Source organism: Nylanderia fulva, unplaced genomic scaffold, assembly GCF_048542155.1.
Source record: "Nylanderia fulva isolate GAGA-0341 unplaced genomic scaffold, ASM4854215v1 Scaffold10, whole genome shotgun sequence".
In the NCBI taxonomy this organism is placed as follows: Eukaryota; Metazoa; Arthropoda; class Insecta; order Hymenoptera; family Formicidae; genus Nylanderia; species Nylanderia fulva.
In genome coordinates, this window is record NW_028189193.1 from 1,284,889 (window position 1) to 1,310,580 (window position 25,692).

The 25,692-nt window shown below is 28.3% G+C and overlaps 3 protein-coding genes across 9 annotated transcripts in view; all 3 read right to left on the bottom strand.

Annotated features, from left to right (window-relative positions):
• The window catches only part of Adcy2 (adenylate cyclase type 2 Ac76E), a 40,754-nt gene extending 24,931 nt beyond the window's left edge, over nt 1–15,823 (bottom strand). For 3 of the 5 annotated variants that reach the window (XM_029319464.2, XM_029319463.2, XM_029319460.2), the window contains exons 1-2: nt 15,677–15,823; nt 14,848–15,279 (exon numbers count right to left, since the gene is read on the bottom strand). In XM_029319464.2, the coding sequence (XP_029175297.1) occupies nt 14,848–14,860 (13 nt within the window). In that variant the 5' untranslated portion in view covers nt 14,861–15,279; nt 15,677–15,823. Of the gene's footprint in view, nt 1–14,847; nt 15,280–15,636 lie in introns of all 5 variants that reach the window. The other 2 variants (XM_029319462.2, XM_029319461.2) reach the window with 2 other exon arrangements.
• Nucleotides 15,824–16,437: 614 nt separating this feature from the next.
• Nucleotides 16,438–20,587, bottom strand: E(z) (histone-lysine N-methyltransferase E(z)). Of its 3 annotated transcripts, none has more exons than XM_029319448.2 (12): nt 20,343–20,587; nt 19,886–20,199; nt 19,556–19,807; nt 19,264–19,480; nt 18,963–18,983; nt 18,664–18,764; nt 18,407–18,584; nt 17,836–18,210; nt 17,463–17,753; nt 17,180–17,362; nt 16,940–17,105; nt 16,438–16,848 (listed from the first exon to the last, which is right to left on the bottom strand). In XM_029319448.2, the coding sequence occupies exons 1-12, from the start codon at nt 20,476–20,478 to the stop codon at nt 16,788–16,790; spliced, it is 2,295 nt and encodes a 764-aa protein (XP_029175281.1). In that variant the 5' UTR covers nt 20,479–20,587; the 3' UTR covers nt 16,438–16,787. The 3 variants fall into 3 exon arrangements, with proteins under 3 accessions (XP_029175281.1, XP_029175279.1, XP_029175282.1); XM_029319446.2 differs by having other exon boundaries at nt 18,963–18,986; XM_029319449.2 differs by lacking the exon at nt 18,963–18,983.
• Nucleotides 20,588–22,263: 1,676 nt separating this feature from the next.
• On the bottom strand, nt 22,264–25,674 carry LOC114943797 (beta-keto L-gulonate decarboxylase-like). Its single transcript, XM_029319522.2, has 7 exons — nt 25,441–25,674; nt 24,765–24,937; nt 24,549–24,647; nt 24,298–24,476; nt 23,782–24,052; nt 23,467–23,657; nt 22,264–23,184 (listed from the first exon to the last, which is right to left on the bottom strand). Exons 2-7 carry the CDS (start codon nt 24,880–24,882, stop codon nt 23,011–23,013), a joined length of 1,032 nt encoding a protein of 343 aa, XP_029175355.2. The 5' UTR covers nt 24,883–24,937; nt 25,441–25,674; the 3' UTR covers nt 22,264–23,010.
• Nucleotides 25,675–25,692: the final 18 nt, after the last annotated feature.

Genomic DNA, 25,692 nt, shown 5'->3' on the forward strand with positions numbered 1-25,692 from the left:
ACCTTACTTATTATTTAAATATAATATTTATTTTTCTAGTAAGTGAGAAAATTCTCCTTTGTTTTTATCGATTTAATCTCTCGATAACAACTACAACTTTATCGTATCACTTAATATTTTAAGAGAAAAAACAATTTTTTTTCTTTTTTATTACCTCTCCAGTTTATATGACACACAAGGTCTTTTTTTAAAATTTATTAAAGTATTTCTTTTTGTTATTTGAAATATTATTAACACCTTACTTATTTATTTAAATATAATATTTATTTTTCTAGTAAGTGAGAAATATTTGCATTATTTCTCATATTCATATATTTATTAATCAAGTAAATATAGAAACATATAATTTATTATTTAGACAATCGCGGTATTACGATTTTATTTTTCATCTTTACTTTATACTGAAAAGAAATACAATTTTTACAATTTTGTATTTTTCTTATAAATTAATCAGGCTTTTCACTGCATAAATTAAAAATTGTTGATGATCGATTGATTGTGTTTAGATATGTAAATGATGAGTAAATATTATGCCGGAGATCTGGCATTGATTTATTTTTCTTTTCTTGAATTTCTAATGCAAAGTACAGGAACGCAGAAATTTATTCTTTCTATACGTTGTTTCTGTCTCATTGGTTTGCATATTTATTGGCGCGTGATAGGAATAATCTATGATCAAGTGTATTTGTCCGCTTCAATTCTCGGTGATAACGTAAACTTAGGGAGGAAGTCAACAGCAATATATTTCTTACATTACACGGTAGATTAAACGTGATTTTTCATAAATGTTTTTCTTTAAAATTGCGCGATAAAAATAACGAATACTCTTTCATTTATACGCTCAAGAAAAATTAATAAAAGTATTATCCTAAATTCTGCTCTTATACTAACATTTTAATGTATGTTTAAGAGAGATAATATACCAAACTCTCTGTTTATATTAAAGCAGGCTGAAAATTATTTTAGAACATTCATTAATTCGAGATTTAAAAAAGAAACTAAAAATAGAATTAAAACATATAAAAAAAGAGCAGAAAAAAAATATAATAAAATATAACATATATAAATTAATAATAAACCTAACGCTTAAACTTATATTTATATACATATTTTTTATTTAAATATATTTATATATATTATTCAAATATATTTAAATATATTATTTAAATATATTATTTAAATATGTTATTTAAATATATTTCATTAATATGTATACGTGCGCTTCTATAAAACACGTGCGTGTTTGAATTCGAATTTTTACTTATTTAATCAATTTATGAACACGTTTTGTACCTTTTACTTGTTTAATAAAGATTTACATATATTGCACTTTATGGAACAAATAACAGAAATGGAGCGGGAGCTCAGTTTTATTTGCAACGATTGCACGCGGCGACATAAGCAGATGCATCTCCTGATGAAACGATGCATCCTCATTGACTATATGTCATACACGTACGTATTATTTGCCTGCGTCTAAACACGAGTAAACATTTTGCAATTATGTATGTCATAATGTTTTTCAAGCAAATATAAAATCCTTGTATAAGAGATTTAAAAAAAAGATTAAATATATTAATAAATTCTAGCAAATATTCGAATGAAGAAAAATGAAATATGTAGCGCAAAAGAAACAGAGAATGGAAAAGCTACATTTTATATTCCATAGAAAATTAATTTTTATCATTGCAAAATGCTCGTATATTCATATAGGATACATAATCTGACAAGTCTATTAATAAAAGGAACTAAAGTCAACACTATCTTTTTCTCTTTTTATTTCGTTCTCAATGTAATGATAATAAATATGGGAGTAAATATGTACTTGCATCCAATATTGAACAATGAAATCAGACACCAGAGAAATATATGCACAATCCAGCGAGACATTACTAAAGAATCTCAATTGAAATACATCTCTTTTGCTTTAAATCTAATTCCTTTTCACTGAAAAAGTTTAGAAAATCTATTTACGATCTTGCTTTGTGCTCGTTTTATCGAACCTGATCTCTTTATATTGATATAAAAAATTCCTATTATTCATAACTTGCTTCTGACTAACACTAGATACAAAAATAAACAAAGAAGATGTTTAAATCATTCTGCACAAATTTCTCTTTATTTATTTGTGTTAAGATAATGATGCATATATTTAATATTAATTGTCTTAATTCAGTATATACATATGGACAAACAGAGAGAATTTTCTTTTAAAATTTACCTTAAAAATCATGGTATTCGTGGAATAATTTTATAAGAGTTTCTCTGATTATAAAATATTTACCAGAATAAAAAATATTAATATTTACCATAATCGAATACCAAATATGTTCGATTACATAGTAAAATTTACTATATGTACATATTAATATTTTTTATTGTGATAAATATTAATCAAAAAAAATTTTTCAAATACCTTACTGTGCCATGATTACCGTGATTTTCAGAGTAAATTCTAAGAGAAAATTCACGTTAAGAAATTTTTTCTATCGACTTTCGCTTCCAAAATTAATAAAAAAAAATATAAACATGCATTGATGGCTTAATATTGAAGTAAAAAATTTTCTATTTCCTGAATATTACATTAATTCTTTTTCTCGACGCGAAATGCGTTTCCGCGAAAAAGTGTAAAAAAAGTGAATTTTTCTAACAAGTAAATTTTTGTTCTATCGCGCGAAATGTAGAAACAATAGCGACGTCCAAAAACGCGCTATTGTTTCTACATTTCGTATGCATGTGTGGCAAAGCGTAATTGCGCGAAATTGGGCACTAGATGCATCACCGAGTGACAATTGCGCGTTGCTGCGAGATACCGCGATTGTGCGGCGAATGTGGAGTGTATACGATGCACATACATTTGCATACGTCGAACGTGCATGACAGACATTTCACAAGGCATCCCACCTGTCCGATGTATTTCCGGTCGCGACGATTCCTTGTTTAAAAGCCGGCAATAATTGCAAAATGCGCGCTGGTAGCCTCGAGCTAATTATCGTGCCTGTTCGATACCGCAGTCGCGACACATAGACAGCGTACTCGATTTTATATTTCATTGCAAATACGCTCGAAGTGTGTCATTAGGTTGTCCGGTTGGTGTCTCGTCGCGTTATTGTTCCCGCTTGGGGATCGTCGTTTGGAATTACAATGGTATTTACATGACTGGCGTAATCTCCACTCGACAGAACTGTTTAATCTCCTCCGCATTATTCTCGCGTTTGTAAATCAATCTATATTGGATTGTATACCGATAATACGAAACCAGACGTGATCGACACCATTTGATTTTGAATAAATTAATGTTATATAGGTCTCTTTCTCGCTCTTTCTATATCTCTCTTTCTTTGTTAATTTCCTCTGTAGAATTTAATACTGAAAAATTGATAGACTGATCGACAAATTTCGCGTCAATCTATATGAAATTGTGTTGCATTTGCATAGGCACATGAGCGACATGTTATATATATGAAATCATTTTATTCAGCGAACGTTTTTCTTATGCTGTAAATGTAAATTTATTTCTCTTCCGGTAGCAGATCGAGTGCCAGGAATCTCATTGTCAATAGAAAATTACATATGCACTCTATATATGTAATCTTTAAACAATATAAATGATAAGTATGAAGTGATATGTGGAAAGATTCATTGCGCTTGCAATGGGCATCATGCCATGCACCATCCGCACGTTTATTAATAGTTAAGTTTCGCCGAAAATATAATACCCCCGCGTGCCTGACGTAGTGGAGATAAATTTTATAGGACAGCTTTTGCATATCTCACATTGTATATAAATGCATTTAGAGAAGCGTAAATTAACTACCATTGTATGTATAAATGCAAAAGAATTAAACATTTAATATAATATATAAAATACTCCGTTAAGCCCTTAATTTTAAAATCTTAAAAATTAAAAAATCAAGAATAAAATATTTAATTTAATTTATCCTTGCGAAAAAAAATATTTCATTGATCTCATGTGATTAATATATAAAATTAATTCTACGTAGGTAAATTGTCGAGAAAAATAATACATTAAAAAAGGTACATTAGTGAATAAATTTTTGTTTTCTTTTACATAATGAATTCTGTTTCGTGCCATTTTTGATGTTCTCGTAGAATTAAAACAGTATCACCTACTCAAAGATGGCAAAAGCTCTCAATGCGCGAAATATCGCGTGATACCATTATCATTAACCTAGTAATATCATTAATGCATAACCACTCCGACTGTTACGATGAGAATATATGAATAACGTTGTGTCTGCAAGTTTGCGCCGCCATGTAAATAAATGGCAATTTTTAAATTATGAATACGAGCGAATATTTTATTTGATATAAAATAACATTAATTAATTAAAATAAAATTAATTGGACATAACATAAGTTATACTGATAAAACATAAATTATAATTCACAATATGTATCCGTACATCTTTCCAGATAATGATTGAATTTTATCACGAATTTAATCATAATCACTAAACAGAGTTAAAAATATATAATCTTTATATACAATTTTAACAATACGCTTTTACATATTTTTAATGATTCTTGTTTCTAGATGCATGTATTTATTTATGAAAAAATGCATTATATTTTAAACCGTGTATTATTCACTAAATAATAAATAAAACCGATAAAACATAAAAGAAATATAATATTATATTATTATATGTAATATAGTATTACTATAATAATATTACTACGTATTATTAAGTTTTATAGAAAAGTTTTAAAGAGAGGAGAGACAGAGAGAGAAAAAGAGAATTGCTTATACATATTTTTTTTTGTGCATAGTTGGAGCATTTGCGTATTTCCTATACATATAACTACCATATATTCGGCCGGATATACTATTTCATCTGAAATCTCTGTAGTTAGCGAAAACCGATAGGAGTTTGAATTCGATGCGTAAAATGCAAACGCAACTGAAGAGGACACATGCACAGTATTTTCAACAGTTTCGGCAAAAATCAGCGAGAATTACTTCCAACCTTATAAAAATATTTCTTTATTTGTTTTTTTCAAATGACCAATTTTAGCTCTTTAGCTTATGACTTATTTATCATAATTATGATAAATAATAATAATTATTATTATTATTTTCTATGATTATTTAATAATTATAATTATTATTGTTATTATTATTATTGCTTATCTTATAATAATAATAATAATAATAATAATAATCATAATAATAAATATAATAATAATAATAATAACGAAGCAAAATTGCAAGAACTTATGCAAAAGTGAAATCCTAAGGAATAATCCATAAAGAAGTATGAACTATCCAAAAATAATTTGAATCGCAATAACATCTTAGATATTAGCTTAATCTGTTCTAAATGGGTATTGGATCTCGACAGTCTCGAGGTAAGATTTATACTTTACAAGTCTATGTCTTGATTCATGTCTCGATTTGATGGCTTACTATCGGATTATGATTTAATTAATTTGATGTTTTCAGTTCTGTTTGAATGAGTTTATATATCATTTCGTGAAAAGTATATTGGAGAAGAGGTCGCGATAACGAAGTATCTCCGTGAAAAGTGAGTATTGAGTGTTGAATTCATTGCTACATTTTTCGATCAAGAGCAGAACGACGTGACGTGACGTCTATCGATTCGGTCCGACCACATTAACTACAGTTTCACTGAATAGATCAACTTTCGAGCGCGAATAAAAATACGGCGTTACACGAGACTCCAAAGATAAACTTTCGTATTCCTTTTCTCCTTGTTACAGAAAGAGTAGTGTCAAATGACTCAATTTTAACGAATATAAAAATAATGAAAATAAAAATGTCTAACAATATGTAGATTTATATTTATACATTAATTTAATACGCATTCGCGTAAGAGAATTTTCTATAGAATCAAGCATTTTTAATCATTAATTTACAAATCTTGCAAATAAGGTTTGCTGTATTTAAGAAGATGAAACAAATATAATGACACAAGAAAGATAATTATCGCGAAAACGCGGATCTAATCTTAAGTAATGCGATTATATTAACGGCAAATAATATTTAAAAAAAGAACTAGAGAAATTAATAATAAGATTATTCTCCTAAATTATTATACAATAATATAATTTTTGTCAAAAATCATACTTAACTTATTGTCAGTATTAAGACGTCTACAAAATTGATAGCATGGATTTGCTTTAATACAAACGTTTATATCACTGATAGCGCTTATTCGTTGCTTGAAACTTGAAGGTTATTTCAATTGTTGCTAACTTGGTTCAAGTTCAACTACTAAAACATCGATTTCTCGCTAATTTCTCGCGATTAATGTCCATAATTGATGAGCGAAATCCCACATTGTAATTTGCATCTAATCGAAAACTCATTATATGTTCAAAATCACATAATATCAAAATCTCATAATTATTAGAACTTTCAATTTACGTATCTGCATAGTTTTTAAATTCTTTTACAATTATTTTTAAATTTAAAATTAGTTTTAAAAATATGTCAATTTAATATATTTTAAGATTTTATCTTAATATATATTCTCTAAAATACTTAATTGAGATAAATTAAATTTTAACTAGAAAATATGATAAAATATTAACGACATTTTTTACGAAAATTAATTATCATGAAACCATTTCACCAATCTTTTTAATTCTAACTCAAAAGTTTTACAATTTCAAATAAAACACAAATAAAAATATCAAACAATTGAAGCTTTAAAATGCGCTGTTTGAATGTTAAAATAGTTATAACTTTTTTATATTGTATAATTTTAAGGAGAACAGTCATTTTTTCTTCTAACTCAAAAGTTTTACAATTTCAAATAAAACACAAATAAAAATATCAAACAATTGAAGCTTTAAAATGCGCTGTTTGAATGTTAAAATAGTTATAACTTTTTTATATTGTATAATTTTAAGGAGAACAGTCATTTTTTCTTCATAAGTGCAATTGCTAAATTTTTACGGATAGATTAATTGATCATATAAGAAAAGCACTATTTGACATCATAGGAGGACATCAATAGGAGATCACATTGCAGTATCCGACAATGTGTGCACAGTGCTCAGTATTTAACGTACCATATAAGCGATTTGCAGAATGTTTTTCACATTCACGTTTTTACTCCTATTTGTATTAAAAATGGACGCGCTATTTAAAACAGAATATACTTTCGCATTTCGAAAACTGATAAAGTTTCTAAATAATATATATCGCGTATAGATAATTTATTATTAAAAATTAATAATTTAACACGACATAAAATAATATATGTTCTATTTTGCGATCAATTATAAATAGCACGTAAATATTAATATCATTTACGATCAATTATTATTTACATATATATAATAACTAAAGAATTTAATTCCTTAGTTCGCTAAACTGTATTTTGTTCTTTTAGTCAAACATTGAATATTATCATAATTAAATTACAAGTGTTACAGCCGTGCTTTGCAAAATTTCATTTTCGGTTTATCATAGCGACGTGCGTACCATTTTATGACCAAATTCTGCATGTAACTTAATATATCAAACGCGACAAGCATTATTACATGCCATCGCAAATGTTAATGATGTTTGCGAACATCTCGACAATTTATGTCATAACAAATCCACGCAATTCACTTTGTCATACAATGTATTCTTTGAAATTCGATAAAAATTCAGTAGTCATCGATATTTTCATAAATATACAATCGATCAGATTTTATTTTAAATATATAATTCGGCGTATTTTCAATCCCATTATTTAATCTCATTATTTTGATAAAATATATCGCTCAATATCTGCATCTCAATGTTTATATATGTTTGATATTTAGCAGGACACAATTTTATCATATATTACTTTCGATATAATCGTCTTTTGCATCAACACTCCTGTTATCCTCGTCAGTTTATGCGACATAAAGTTGCAGCAAGCGACTTTATAAACGTGATGCATATCGTGCAACATACACTGAATATAATCCTGCATCCTAAATAAACTGAATAAACCTGATACAGCAAATATATTCATTAGAGATGAAACTTATATGCATATAAGGGCATAAAACTTTATTATTAGTTCGATATTGCGTACTTCAATATCGTTTCAAAACCACAAAGGAATTCCTTCAATTCAATTTCGCTTAGGAATAGATATATTTTATTGTAGATGATTTGATGCATAACGTAGAAATAATCGCGTTATAGAATGCAAAATCGAGTAAGTAGGTTACAAAATAAAAAATATTGAAAATATTTTTAATAAAAAAAGGAGATAGAAATGTAACTATATATACCTATTTGTTTTGTTTGTTTCTTACTTTAAATTTGATATGCATTTCAGTGATGTTTACAAAAATTGTATAACCATCGCACGTATATTTGTTTACTGTTTTATGTTTATAAAATTGCATTCCTATATATTAATTAACGATAAACTATATATATTTAGATTTCTACGGAATACATAACGCGATAGACTGAAAAATGTTCGATAAATGGTTCTGACGGAAAAGGGAAGTATATATAATTGAAATAAAATAACATATCGTAAAATCAAGTAAAAATACAACGAGAATTGAACGTGTCGAATACATGTGTCCATCGGGATAGAATAACAAATAATACATATTCACTACACGTATGGGATTTTTAGCGCACGTATGTATACTTTTTTTTGCAGCGATGTCGCTGTTACTACATCTGGGAACGTCTCCTTGGGGAGAACCACGCGGCTCGGAATATGAGAGATAAAAATGACTATGCGTGGTATGTGGCTGCCCTATTTTTTTTCAGCGAATCCCTAGCGATACGAGTTCTCTGTTGCAACGCGTTCTACAGGTTCCGCTTCGAGCTCTCGTGCTGAAAGCCTTTACTATGCAATTACGTATACGTCCTTTCAAGGATACGCGTTCGAACACGTATCCTATGATGTTTCTCTCATATTATTTTTCGATTAAAGGAAGACTCACTTGTTACGCAATATATATTTAAAAATTTCATACAAAATACTTGCACAATTAAGATTAAAGCTAGATTAATTAACGATTTTATAAATGTGTGCGAGAGAGATTTTTTTGATATTATAATTTATTTCAGTGACGTCTAACGTTCTTTTTATAAAATAAAAATTTTATCAAGCGACTAAACTAATACTTTCATAATAATTAATTTTTTACATCTTTTGACATTTTTTACTTTAGTCTCTAAATTTTAAATATTAAACTGATTATTTTTTTAATGATCTGAATTTTTTTGATATTAACACTATTTGTTTGAAGATGAAGAAAACGCGCTTGACAAAAATGGATAAGCTAGTTCGATCGAAAATAGACTCTAGGTACGAAAGAAAGAAGGGCTGGATGGGTTATCGGGTATTATATGGTTGAGGGAAGTCTCGATCGCAGGAGATCGCTAGAATTGACACGAAGTGGCTAGGGCTACTGGTATCGACAGGCTTCGGCTATCCACCATCAGTGCCTATCACGATTTCAAATCGAATCCTGTGCTACATTCGCAAGATATCTTTGCAAACACAGATCGGCTGTGAGAGTTTCATCAGCTGATGACATTGTCATTTGTGCAAACACGCAGCAGCTCGATGATGATTAATAGATTATTCATGTATGAATTGTATATCTTGCACAACACAGAATATAAATATTTATTTCATGAAATTATATTGCGACGGGGGACAGAAAGAGACAGTGATTATTATATCTTTATAAATATTTAGAATGAAAGAGAAACAAAACTATATATATCTAGTTATCAAAGCTTTTTAACGCATAAAATTAAATTTTTATACTTATCGTGTTCTTTATTGAGTTTGCTTAAGCTTGTTGCTATTTGAAATTTTATTTTTCTTTTACGTCTCGACGAGTTTATATTGTATAAATGTGCTCTGAATAATCATTTACAATTTTTATAAAAAATATTACAATTGTTTATATAATTCCTTTATATATAAAATATAAAATTATTGTATAAATAATATAAATAATGAAATAATAAATAATTATTATCTTGTTTTTTTTTATAATTACATTAAGCCGAAAATAGAGTATATATCTTTTAATGATATAAATATAAATGATCAAAACTAATATTGTGCAATTAATATTGTGTTACTACTTTTAATGATTCATAAGAACTAACAGTCGGCTCATTAATAATTAGAATTAACGATTAAATGTTCAGTTTGTTTCATCATACATATAATATTATAGAAATTTGTTATAAAATTCATTTTTATAATTTATTTTATAGAAACATATATTTATTTTTCACAATTTTGAAGTTTTAATTTTCTGAAAAAACTATATATAAAATTGCAAAAAAATATAAAATAATAAATTCAATTTTTCGAAAAAGTTCTTAACGCAATTAAATTCATAGTAGAAATTCAGATTCTGATTCACAAAGTTTAGTTGGCTGTTTGTTATATCTCAAACTCATGATCAATCTGTTCTACGCTTTTCTTTTAAAATAACATGACGTAGATTTCTAATAACATTTATTTCCTTTATTTGCTTAATAAACTAAATTCTCTATGAAATGTTAAAATTAAAAATCACTGTACTCTTTTTACTTTATTCTTTAAATGTCACAGACATCTCTCTGGATATTATTAAAACGAAGAAAAATACGAAACGCGCGTAACATATATATCTATCAAATGTGATGTGTAATGCAGGAGGGAATTAAAAGACGATTACATGAACGTGACATATGTTCCAATAATTAATCAGTATTTAATATCTACGGAGTTTTGATTTTATTGCAAATTTGAGCGGAAATGAGTTTTCGTAATTTTCGACGTGATATTTTGCGAGCGGTATAAAGTCGTGTTACGTGTTTATAATCGCTATTTCGATATTTTGGAATTTAGCTATACGTTTTCATTTAAGTTATGTTATTTACAGCGATTCAATGTTGTAAGTATATGTGTATTTGCAATAAAATTATACCGATGGAAAATCCATCGGTTAAAGTGTCAAAATATAATTATTAAAATAGTGATCGAAACAAAACTTAATAGTAATTTGTTAAATTATGCCAATCGTTTTTTTTTCAACGATTTTCTCATTCAATTTCGTTCATTTGTTGATTCATAAACAGTTTAATAGCACAACTTTATTACATTTTAAACATTTCTCTTTTTATTGGCATTTAACTATTATTTAAAAAAATATGTAATCTAGAATTTTGTCTATATTAATATTCACGTATATTTTTAATATACATATAATTTCTGATACTATATTATGAAACATGATATTAGCAAATTGCTAATAACAAAATTATTATTTATATTATATTTGCATATCGAGTACAATTATTTGATATATATTTCTGAGAATCACAAACATATTATCTATATATTGAAACAATTGATTTAATAATATGAATCATAATCAATCAATTAATCCATAATATTCGATTATTAATATATTTATTCGATTAATATTTGATTATTAATACACGAATAATATTCAATTATTAATACACTTAATCCATAATATTCAACGATTAATAACACTTATTCGTAATATATCACTATTATCATTGCGATCACTATTGCAAATGCTCGTAATGCAGCGTATGAGCGTAAATGCAAGATAAAGGGGCGAAAGGACTAAGCTGCGTATAAAGCGCTTTATCCGGACAAAAGCATTCGCTTTTGGTCGCGGTTTCGACTGTAAAGCTGCATTTAGTGGAAGCTGCCTTCTGTTAGTCCCGATTTCTCGATCCACCGGCCAGTTTCCGGGATAAACGTATTTTCGCGGCGAGTGTGCATACGATAACGTTGGGCGATAACTCGCTCTCGTCATACAACCGCTAGTGTTTGTGCTAAACACGATCCCTGCTATTATATTTTCCGCAGTACACGTCGTAATTAATAATTAACCGTGCGAGGGATTAAAATAAGCTGCAAACCGCTCACGGAGTTTTGGCAACTTGGCGCCGAATCGTTTTAAGAATCTCGCATGATTTTGCGCGGGATGACAAAATTAGCAGTAAGCCGAAACACGTGTAACTCTACGACTGTGTCTATCGAAAGTTTATGCATTATTCTCGAATATAAGGTATAAATATAATCTTAAGTAATATGTAAGAAGGTATTTAAATAGGTAGCTACGCAAAAAAATACGTCCCTTATTCAATAGATATCGATTTTTCGATTATATTTAAATTTAGTGAGATATGTCATAATTATTTATGTGAAACAACTTTTTGTGATTGATAAAATATTTATTTGATAATAAAAATAGAATCAAATTAATATTTTATCGCACAGAATGCTCCATGCTTTTAGAAGCCAGACACGTTTAAAGTATTAATTATTTTTATTAAGAGAAAAAAATCGATTTTATATTTGTAAAATATATTATCAATTATCAATTTGATAATTATCAAATATATATATCATATCTAAAATTTCTTTTGACAAGTATATTTCACAAATATAAAGTTGATTTTTTCTCTTAAAAAATAATCAATACTTTAATCGCTTCTAACTTCTAAGAGCATGGAGCTTGATGAGTTTTCTGCTCATTAAGCTAATTAAACTTCGAGAACGCGGATAAATAATAAGACGCTCTTTGCGATTGAAAAGCAATAAGCAACTCGTTAAAGAATGAAGAAAATGTGATCGTTCTTCCGGTGCAGATGTCTTTTATATCATAACAGCGATGCTTGAGAGATAAACTCTCTTCGCGAAAGCAGTATGTGAGCTAAGCGGGCTTGTTTCCTCGACAATTGCTATTATGAAACTTGGAAGATGATATACAATCAGTGACGTGATTATGAAACACGAAGGCATGAAGGAGGACAGTGGACCGAATTTCGCATTTCGCGGAAAATAACACCGGCGCGAAATATTGGCGGATCGTTCGTAGTCAGAAATACAGGTGCGCATTTTTAAATCCGCGCAATTTATGTTCTCGCTTCGTTTCTCATTTCTCGTGAAAAAATCTCGCGACTCGGAAATAATAAAAAAAAATAATAGAAACAAAAACAGAGAAAATAGTCGGATTAAAGAGAGGGAGAATTAAACGCAGTTGTACACGCATAGTGTATTTAAGCGAATTCTCTTTGCCATTTCTCTTGCGATGTATACAACGCTTAACTATGATGCTGATACATATACATATATATAAATATGTATATTTGGAACAAACAGACATGCTTATTAAATCGCGCAAGAAGGAGAAACATTCGCGGCAAACTTAAGCGCGCTCTCACATGTGCAACAACGAGTAGTCGTGCATAAAATTGTGCAACATACGCTTTTGTCGGGAAACATTTCGCGAACTCTGTGACAAGATAGCTTTCCTCATGACAACGCAACGCGATACGTTACGCTATAAATATACATTATAAGTGCTATAAATAAATTTGCGCCAACTTTTATTCTAGAAGCGAAATCTCCATCGGTCTTTGCACTAGGACTTGACGTTTCGAAAGATGTAACAATTCAAATAAAAAGACGTGACAATTAAAATTATTTGTTTAGAGATTATTGCATTATGCAAAATGGTTCTTATTTAAAAAAAGAAGTAACTCAAGCAATATATTATTTTTTTACACATCTGTGTAAAAAAATTATATGTTAATAAACTTTAGATAAATATTGAATTTAAGCATTAATATCGAAATGCGAGTAAAATTTAAATTCAATCAATGATTTTAAAATGATCGTTCAATTACAAGCAATTTAAACTCATTGATACATCACGCGGTATACGTCATTGCTATAAAGTATAGACGTTTCTATTATTTCTCATATCACTTATTTGTATGTTTTCAAGTTTTATAATCTTCTGAATTAAAATAATTTTTATAGAAAACATTCTTTTAAAATAGACTGTCAATTTTTATATAATTCCTAACAATATATCTTGTTTTAAGTTCTTTCTTTTACGTATTAAAATAATTTTTTTAAGTAACAGAAATCTTTTGTAATTCTATATAAAAATGACATATTATTAAGTTTTTTATTTTTTAATATTGATGCGTCATATATTTCCTTTAAAATTTTTCTTTCAAATTGAATTTGCGAAGCAAGAAGTTATGCACTTCATGTGAGCTATCACAATGCATAATAAATGCACTTTTTATTCATATTACATATTGTTAAAAATTTGGTAATATAAGCAATTTCTTTATATAATATATATTATATATATAAAAAATATATATTTTTCCTTTATGTTTTAAATAAATAGAATAATAGATTGTTCTTCTTGGATGTGTCATACTAGCTCAAACTTAATGCAGAAATATTGTTTGTCTATAGTACATTACTATTATTTTTCATTTCTGCGCTTTTATTTGTGAAAATTTCTTTGAAAAAGCGAAAATTAGATATTCATATATAAAGATATTAAGTACAAATTGAAATTCAAATTTAAATTTACACATGTTGAAATTTCTCGTCTAATCATAGATTCATACGTCCATATGTACTGTATTAATTAAATGTATATAATGATGTACTATTTCAATAATTACATATCATAATTCACTATATAAATATGTAGTATAACGTATAAATATAAGGATATAATAAACTATAATTTCAACACTATTAATGGAGATATTCAATAAAAATGAGAAAGTTTCGAAAAATCTTGAAGAAACAATTGTGTTATAATTTCTTATAATTTTAACAATAATAATTAATTATACCGTCCCAATTTAACCTCCAATTTTAAATCCTCAAAGCAAGGAAAGAGAGGATGAGAGAAAGAGCGAATATATATACATATATATATATGAATTTAATAAAAAAGAAGCTATCGCATTATACATCGCTTTACAATTCAATGCGAACATCTTTCGATATTTTGTAGCAGAAATTGTTATATTACCTTCTTCCTCCATATTCGCAGGCGAGATTATTCCCTCAGACTTGGCCTCGATCCAAATTTGCTTCCTCCTACGAGTCGAGTATCATCGGCGGGCGCGAATAAGTTTTGCTTCCGCGATGCACTTCACTTTCTCCGCGACATTATACTTATCCGTTACCCTGGCGTTTCCGCGAATTCCGGAAATCTCTCCGTCGAATTTATATCACATCCAAGAGAGCAACTCGATTTCGCGCTAACTCCGTTTCTGCGCACATCAGTTATCCGGAGCGGTTCCGACCGGCGAAAACCAATACGAGGGTGTAAATATTTACTCGGCGTGGGATATCCAATTAAATTTTAAACGCGCGAATTTTATCGAATGTCAGGTGTGCAGCTCCGTTCACACATAATGTCGGTCCTTCGCGATTACTTTCTTTCGATCTGTTCCTCTTTCTATTAATATTTATTCGAAAAATGAGAGACGAGAGCGCGAGAGAAAGCACTTCACAGCAGCTCGCGTCAGCGACTTATGATTTTCATCTCGCAAATCGCGAGATTAGATTTCACGATAAATCGATATATCGATAAATCAATATATCGATAAATCGATATATCGATAAATTAATGAATTAATCGCACACAATAATTATATTATAACAAAATATTAATATTTAAATTATATTATATATCATTAATATTTTATATTTTTTTATAATTATATAATTATTATAAATGTATAATTATATATAATTATTATAATTACAATATAATATAATTATATTATATAAAAAAATATATATGAATACATACTATATTAATATTCAATGAAAGTTAAATTAAAGAGCGTTACTTTTTTGCACGTAATTGTAAAGTTGATTTATTTACGCGTATTATTTTCAGAAACGATAGTTTTCCTCTCGAGGGTCTCTCTCCCTTTTTCACAGACGCTGCGCCCAACCGTTTCTGCAGCCGCGAAGCCTGCAACTGGTGGCCGAATTGCCACGCCGAGATCGTCGACAAGCTTGGCTACAATCCCTTCGCGTTAACTCCGCCTGTAAGCTGCGCGAAAGCTCGCCGTTGGTGACGCTTTAATCCAGACACGACCGTCGCGAGAGCACGTTTTTGCCATCGACGTATCGTCCGGAAGCTTTCCTTAATCATAGGATATACTATTGATATGATATGAAATACACATATATTGTGAACTAGTGTAATTTTAAAAGAACAAATGAAAAAAAATATATATGTGTATATATATATATATATATATATATATATATATATATATTGTATATATATATACATTACAACTTGTAATTAATATTATATAATCTATATGTAATAATATCTATAATATACATATATATATGTAGAATTTGTAATAAATCGAAATTTTATTTAATCTCGCGTATAATGATAGCAAATAAATAAATACGAATTGGAATTCTTTTCGAATAAAAGAGAAATTAAAATTAATCTACTGCAATTTTTACAAACTTTATAAATTATGAATCTTGTTCGATTTTTAAAATATTTTAAACAAAGTTTAAGTAATTTTAGGCACATTAACTAAATACTGATTGGTTTTCACTTCTTGCAACGTCATTGTAATATTTGTAAATGATTTTATTATAAACATATTGAGTATAAATTATTACATGAAGCACATATAAAAGAAGTATAAAAAAGAAGCTAACATCAAATTTTTGTTAAACTTTCTATCACATATATTTATACAAAGAATATTCATTAGTTTGTATTTTATTATGACATTAAAAGAGATTGATTTCGAGTTGATTATATAAAAAGCAAAGATGTAGACTTTAATTTGAAAAAAATAGAGACATTCTTTCATTCTATAATAAAGAAATTAGACAATATATATTTATTCCGTTTCTAATGTTTTAGTTGTATGCATCTGTTCAATATATCATTTATATAAGTTTATAAAATATAAATCTTTAGAGAAATTCCATCTCTCGTTCGATACCGACGAATTTGAGTTGCTCTGTTGGTCCATATCTAGAAATTATTACACATTTCAATCATTTTATACAATTTTAATCCTAGTTAATATATCGATTTATCATGCAATATGTATAAATGTATATACCTATAATCGAAAAATAATTCTTCACCAGGTTGGATTGCTCTCTTAGCAAAAATACCTATTCTGTGATCGCCGTTTACCATCATTACTTTCGCATAACAATTTGGATTAATCGAATGATTGGCAAATCTGATTTTATTTCCTTTTCTTGTTGCATCCACGACAAAATCTATAAAATATTTTTAAATTTTATTTTCTCTTTTTTCAAAAATATCTTATCAATTGTTAATTTATATTACTTACCATTATTGAGATTGAAAAGAAAACTACACATATACTTGTCGTACACTTTTCCTCTCCTATCGGCCTCATCTTGGCTGATAATTTCGCCGCAGTACTCGGAGATGAATTCGTTCTTTGCTGCCGACTCTTTCAAAAAAATTCCCCAACCCGCTACATCTGATGGTGCCATCAGGAGATGCTTATCTGTATATATATATATATATATATATATATATATATGAATCACAAAGTTTTCTATCTTTGTTTTTTTAACAAAATTATAAAATTAAGTAATTAAACTTACGAAGACCACGTTGTACGCTAACGTTCTTGCAAGATATCTTAGTGATGTGGAACTGATCAGCGCCACACGTTTGGCAAAGATCCGGGTCACATTCTCTCACGGCCAAATAACACGGGCATTGCTTTGTGTTGCACTGAGCCTTACATCTGCAGCCAGGGAATCGATTCTGACATTCGCTGCTGCACTGACAGAATTTTTCGCAAAAATTTTGCGCCTGTATACAGGGACACGAGTTGTCGCACTGGCGTCCCGGATGATCGCAAGGTGCAAAGTTGTGCACGTGATTAGCGCCTGTTAAATTAATCGGAAAATCAGACAATAGAAAAAAATTCATAGGTTTAAATTCTTGCTTTATTACAATTAATGCGCATACCAGAATCCTTCTTAAGTTGTATTTTTCTGCAATGCATCGACCATAATCGATGCTTCTTCTTCTTTTTTCGTGGCGGCGTAAAGTCTTTCAGGTTCTCTATAGCAGGAATATCCGAAGCCTCTTTTTGCGCAAATTCATATACTTCTTGACACGTTTTCGTTAACATAATTTGTGCCAGTGCGCATGGATTACCGGGAAAGGCTTTGTGAAGAGCTCGGAACAAGCTCTGTTCAGAACCTGTCCACGAGAACTCGCTTTCCGTTTTAATCCGTTTGCCAATTCCTAATAGCGTGAAGGGTGTTTGGTTTTCAGGTTGCGCTTGATCTTCCATAATATCTTCAGGTTTACAGTCCTTGTTAACGTTTTGTTTAAAATCTAATTTGAAGAAAATAAAATATTTTAGAACTTTAAATAAACTCCATTTCATGATAAGTTCTTGACAATAGTTGCTTTCCATTTACATAAAAACTCAGATAAATCTCATTTCTGTCTTTCTTCAACATCCATGTTAAAGAAAAAAGTGAGATTTATCTGAATTATGATGTAAATGAAAAGCAACTAATACATTTACCTTGACAACTGCCTCCTTGACCGTATTTATTGCTATCGTTGCTGTCCTCGCTGCTTGCTTCGTTTCCAGAATCTACGCTCGCTTGTTTTCGTACCTTCCTAGGACCACCACGTTTTTCGTCGCCTTCTTCCTCCTTTATATCTGCCGCCTGTGCCGCTAACTTTTCTTTCATTCCCTCCTGTATACAAAAAGTTTTAATATTTAATCTGTTTTAAAAACAAACATTACATCAAAATGTAACATGATAAGTGACATACCAAATGCATATAACATTCTGCTCCACATGGCTCCGGAAATGGTTTCAGATCGGGTCCTTTTCGTTTCAGCAAATTCGGACCTGGATGGCAAACTTGAAGACCTACAAGCAATAATAAACTCACTACCAATTTACTCTCGTCGGCTGATTCGGTATGGTTGAATGGAGAAAAATTTAGTAGAGACACAGCGATGAATGAAATATGATTGCAGATGAGCCCTTTTGACGATGCCTCTGTGCTAAACAAAAAAAAGCTTCCGATCGATAATGCATTAGTTTATATGCAATATTGTTCTTTACCTTGCGGCGAGGTCCCCCTGGCTGCTACGATAAATCAGGAATCACAAATTATTGTAATTAATAAACTTTCAACTTAAAACACTTAAAGTAAGTAACACTAATAAGTTGTATTTCAGTGAAGTTTTCTCATGTTATTAGTATTTTATTTGTAAAAAAAATAGCACAATAGTTATTAAATCATGAGATTATATGATAAATTTTAAAAACACTAACTACATATGACATATATACTACTTTTATATATACTTCTCAAAATACAACTTAAATAATTAAAAAGATTACTTCATTGCAATGTACTCACGATGTAAGAAGCAGTCGTATTTGAAGCACCTCCTGCAGAATAAAGTATGGAAAGAATGCATAGTTTGTTCTCTAGGTACGCTTTTCGCATTTATACCATCTATATTAGGTGTACATTCTGGAGGTAAAACATTTGGATCAGATCTTTCTGTCAATTCGATATATTTTTCTTTCAGTTCCTCTGGCTTTCCTTTATCCGGAAACATACTTGATATTGCCTAAAAAATAATAATTATAAAATAATTGTATCAAAGTTATATTAATATTGTATTATTGTATTTAACTCCTCTTACATTAAATATATGCATTGAAGGAAAGGGAGTGGCCATCGTCTTTCCACTTTCAGTCTTTTCTGTCTTGCTTTCAGACTTTGTTTCGATGTCCTTTTTCTCATTTTCTCTTTGATTCTCTTTCTCCTTGAAAGATTCTTTTCCTTTCTTCACCTGTTCTCTTTCTTTATCATCCTTCTCGTAATTTGCTAAGGCATTTACCAAATCAACAAAAATGGAATCATCCATAAAACCAGATTCTCTATCGCCATGAACCTGTAACAAGTATATTGTTAATATTTATAAAATTCTTTACATAATCACTAATACAAGTTTAAACAGTGCTTCCTGTACCTTTCCATCATAATTTTTTATAAGTTCCTCGATAAAAGTACCATCTTGATCCAAAATCTCGTCACCCATATACGGAATGTTATGTAAAACAGTTTCATCTTCTACCATAAAATTCTGTTGAATGGGAGCCCATGTGTACATAGTTGGTATAGGTGTTACTGCATTAATTGTTTTTACAGGACAACTTTGAACATCGCCGTCAGGACTGGTAATTTCAGCTTTTTTCATGCAGGAAAGGTGAGATGGAATATCTTGCATTGCTAACCACATTGCTTTTCCATCTGTCCAACGCTTTTGTTCAGCTATAAGGAGTTCTATATTTAACAAAAAAACCGTTAAACTACATGATATAAAGTTGTGTACTAATAAAGTAGTAGCTATCATTATTTTTACTATATTTTACTTTATAAAAAAGGGAAAAAGAGAATATTCGGAAAAGTAATAAAAAACAACTTGCCTGTCATAACCTTCCGATTTTGATTCCACGCAATTTTGACTTCGTCTGCTCGCTTGTATCGTTTCATTTGCCGTAAACGCATGTACTCCGATCTGACCCTTTTCTTCCATTCGGCTGTAATTTTAGCTTTCGACATCGTAATTCTTATAGAAAATTAACAGTCACATTAAAAGTATACGATAAATTCCACCTGATTCCACCTTCCACTTCCACCATTCAACAGATGTGATTAGTGAATCAAGTGAATGTATCGAGTACACTATGTGCGCATGCGCACCAGCTGATGCTAATTCGATGAATGAGTGTGTGAGTAAGGAATGCGTGTGTGAATGAATGAGTGTGAGTGGCTATGTGAAGCGCGCAATTGTGTTGCATTTTAGTCGATTAATGTTAAATGTTAAAATTAATGTTAAAGTTCATGAATAGAAAAAAATATGTTGAGATATGTTAAATGAATAGAAAAAAAATTTTACTACTATACTATATATAAATATTGACGATCTACATTAGAACATATATATACGCACACAGAGTGTACGTCGTTATAGAATTTTTATTTTATTTTAAATAATAATAATTAATAAAATTATGTAATATGTGTGCAAAAATGAACGTAAATTATTATGTTAATTTGTATTAAATATACTTAACATAAATTAACATAATATCTTGAATTTTACACAAAAGGAAATTATTAAAACGTAAAATTAAATTAGAATACAAATATATTATATAACAACGCTTATATATATATATGTTAAAGAAGCGGCTGTGTAAAATATGTAAATGCTGATTATTTTAATCATGAATAAAAATAAGAATTTTATATTTTTTTATCAAGATTATATATATATATATATATATATATATATATATATATATATATATAATTATAATACATATCTTAAATATTACTATACATTAATGGCAAAGTCTTTCTATTGCTATATTATTAATGTAATATTAATTAAAATATATATATATATATATATAATATTATATATGTAATGTATAAAATTTGCTATTGTTTATTAAATAAAAGTAATAAAAATACATTGCATTATTGCAGAAGAATTAAATTTCTAAGAATTTTTAAAATACATAAAGGGAATGTATAAATTAAATATGTGGCATATGGATATATTGTGAATGTTAAAAGATGCTATATAGCAATATTGTACAAATTTATTATTGCATATTATTACAAAATTATAAGTATTACAATAATATAAGTTGCAAAATCATATTATTACATATGCATATATATGTTAATTGATTTTATATAATAATTTGAATTTTTTAATAGTACTTATTTGTAAATTTTTAATTAAAAATATTTTAAAAATTTTACTTAGAATGATTCCGCGTCTCTTTTAGATCTAGCGTAAAAAAAATTTATATTTATATCCAGATAGCCACAGTAATTATTATAACATCATTTTGATGGCAAATGATGCATTTGACATCAAAATGATGTCATAATAATTATTGTGGCTATCTTGATAATTGGCATAATTTTTTATATTCATATATAACTATAAATATAATTATAAATGTAAGTATAAATATAAATATAATTATTTTTAAGTATATTTATATTTATATTATAATAATTATAAGCACAGATGATATATATATATATATATATATATATATCCTCCATAGCAAAATACCAGTGATATCACAGTGATATCACAGTGATATGCTCTGGATGTCATAGCAATGTGCGAATGTCCGCTTTGTCACAATGTAACGTCACAATGATATCATTGTGACATTACACTTGTTTGTCACAAAGTGTGATGTCACAATGATATCATTGTGACGTTACATTGTGACAAAGCGGACATTCGCACATTGCTATGACATCCAGAGCATATCACTGTGATATCACTGGTTTTTTGCTATGGGGAATATATATATATATATATATATATATATATATATATATATATATAAATATTACATAATGATTTATAAGTATAATTATATTATAATTATATAATATGTAACATATATAATTACATGTAATTATATTATAATTATAAGTATAAGTATGGATATATAGATTAAATATAAATATAATTATAATTATGTAAATATAGTTATAAATAAATAATTATAATATAAATAATTATGTAAATGTAGTCATAAATATAAATATTAAGTTCTAAGTATTCTTCAATATATTGAATTTGGAAGTTGATGTCAGACTATAGGCGTATATCGCTACTTGCTATTTATAATTCGTAAATCGTAGTAATAAAGCAAAAAATTATTGTTCGTCAATATAAATTTGCCACAATTTTTGCAACTCATGATCCATTTTCCGCTTTTTATACTATTTTAATACGTTTATGAATAAATATAAAAAATTTCCAATTTATAAAATATGAAGAACGTCGTATTATTAATTTTATCGTTACCAATTTGAACAAACTATTACAAAAGTTATAATATTATGTAAAATATTATACATAAAATGAGGATTTAACAAATTTTTCTTTATCTGACAAATTTTGCTCAAGTCACATATCTGAAATAAATCGCAAATATTTGCGTACAATCTAACAACAACTAAAGAAATACTTCTCGAACCAAGCTAAAGATCTAATAATATACTACATATAAATATAATATAATATTTATGAAAATACAAATCGAATAATTAATAGGGCAGCTCGAAAGTCCTTTGGGGTGGACTTATACGAATAAACAGACTCGCCAAATTGAAGTATCCTTCGTACTCGATATCATTTGGCGTGATGTCATTAAGAAAGTGACCGCCTATGTTTCCGTTTGAAGCAAAAGTGTTAAAATTCTGAACTGTGATATTACCTTCCTGTAATTGATGCAGCTTATAAATATTTCATGACATATCGAGTTTGAGGCTTAGGTATTGTAAAACGTGTAGCAAAATTTATTTTATAAATAAACCAATAATTTTGTTTGTATAAGCGCGTGTGATATAAACCTACATATCAAATTTATTTCTGATTAAGTGCAGACATATATATAACTGTAATTAATTGAAAAATCAGTGAACAAAGCAAAATTTATAAATTAATAGCAGTTGATTCGAATATCAAGAATACAATCTGTTTATAAACATTATTTTAAATACCAGATGTATTTCTTTATCCATTGTAAATGTTTGATGCTTTGTAATATGTTTAGGTCTACTCAATATTGTACCAACAGCTACTAGGGGTGTAAAACTGTCACAAATCTTCGATGGTACGTTCGAGGTAAAATTAGGGCGTCGAATCTCATTTCTCACGATTCCATTATTGATAACAAATGTGCCACCTAAACCTGCAAAATCAAACAAATTTATTGTATATTATAGATGTATCGTTTAAAAAGAAACTTGCATTTTTATGTATGTATAATTATAATCATTTTGTTATAGATAAATTCTTCATAGATAGTCTTATACCTATAAAATAATTTGGTTCGCATCTCGTTTCCAGTGCTAATTGTATTACGCTCGGAAAATTCATATCAGTTTGGCGTCCTTTGGCATATATTTTAAAGACGTATCCTAAACCAGATCCATTACACATAAAGAAACTACCATGCTGAGCACATGTAACGCAATTAGAATTAGTAATAAGTTCTGATTCGCACTTCCCCTGTTTGTTCACGAAATTAAAATGACTTCTGTTCGTGACTTTACGATTCGTTGAATATATAAAATTTGTAGCGACCTAGTAGCATCGTAAATATATATAATAAAAAGAAATATTTAAGAAGTATAAAATATACAAGTATATATAAATATATATAAATATTCATAGAAAAAATTAAAAAATTAAAATAAACGTAATATTGTTATAAATTAGGAAAAATAAAGAAACAATTTGAAGTGTACATTTTATCGCATTTCAGATACTTTACAGACATTATTTGTTGCATTAAATAAAAATTGCATAAAATTATCGATAATATATACTTCCGAATTAAATGTTCTATGTGATCGGCCTGCTCCTATGACGAAGACAGGAGTTTTAGGAGCATAGAAATGATCTATAAGCTCTGTTATTTTCCATAATCTCTTTGCATCTGGCATTGGACATTTATAAAGATATTCTGGACCACCCATCTCCATAACAACAGTATTACCACTTAATCCTTTTAATAAAAATATTCTTAATACAAAGAAAATTTCGACTATTTGGTGAATTTGGCAATTGATTTTCGTACCTGGTGCCGTAAAATTAAAAGGTGATTCACGTAAATCGGGACATTTAACTATACTGACGTTAGCCTCGTTAAAATGTTCTTTCAATACTGTTTCTATTTCTATTATAACATAGTAATAAATACATCAAATATAATCATGTAAGAAAAAATATAGATATTTATCGGATTTATTACGAGTTTATATGAGTTCAAATATAGTAAATATGATATATATACCATTTTTAAGATTAATAAAAAGCGGTGGATGTAACTGTTCTACTTGACATGTTAATTCTGTATAATATGTATTATTTCTAGTCGCTACCGTTTCTGGAATATTTTCAACTAACTCCATTACGTTTAACTTAAAATGTTTAAGTTATACAAATGTCAAAACTTAGGAGATAAGACTGTAACAAATTATAAATATATTTTTAATATGGAAACATAGAGTTTAGATCCCAGATAGCCACAGTAATTATTATGACATTATTTTGATGTCAAAATGGTAATTTGCCATCAAAATGATGCATTTTGATCTCATAATAATTACTGTGACTATCTGGGATAGGATATTAATAATATTAAAAACAATATAATATAAGAGAATAAGAATTTCGACAAGAATACAAATAAATATAAATATATTACAAAAATATTTATTCCCTTTATCATCATAATTCCCTTCTTTTATTTTTGGATTAGTAATGAATTGTATTAAAAAAGACAGATTTATATTTGTTGCATACGTTATATTGATCTTTATGCAAAAAAACTCGTTTTTTAAATATAAATTCACAAAAAAAGGAAAATAAATATTTATTTATATGTATTAGTACCTTCTAAATTTCCTTATTAACTAATTTAAATTATAAAATTATATATATATATATATATATATATATATACTCACTGTGTAAAAGAACGTTGTGTAATTGGTTCGTAATTGTCTAAATTCGCTTGAATTATTTTACCAATTTTGCTTGTTAAGTCAGTCCTCCAGCTTTCCTTTCGTCACGAAACGTCCGATATGAATAATTACAAGCACAAAGCATTAACAATAGAGCCTGATTTTATTTAAGCATAACGGAAAATAGAGAGATAAACAATAATAAGGTCATAACATTCCTAATAATCATCTAAACTCCTCGTAGTTTTTAATGCT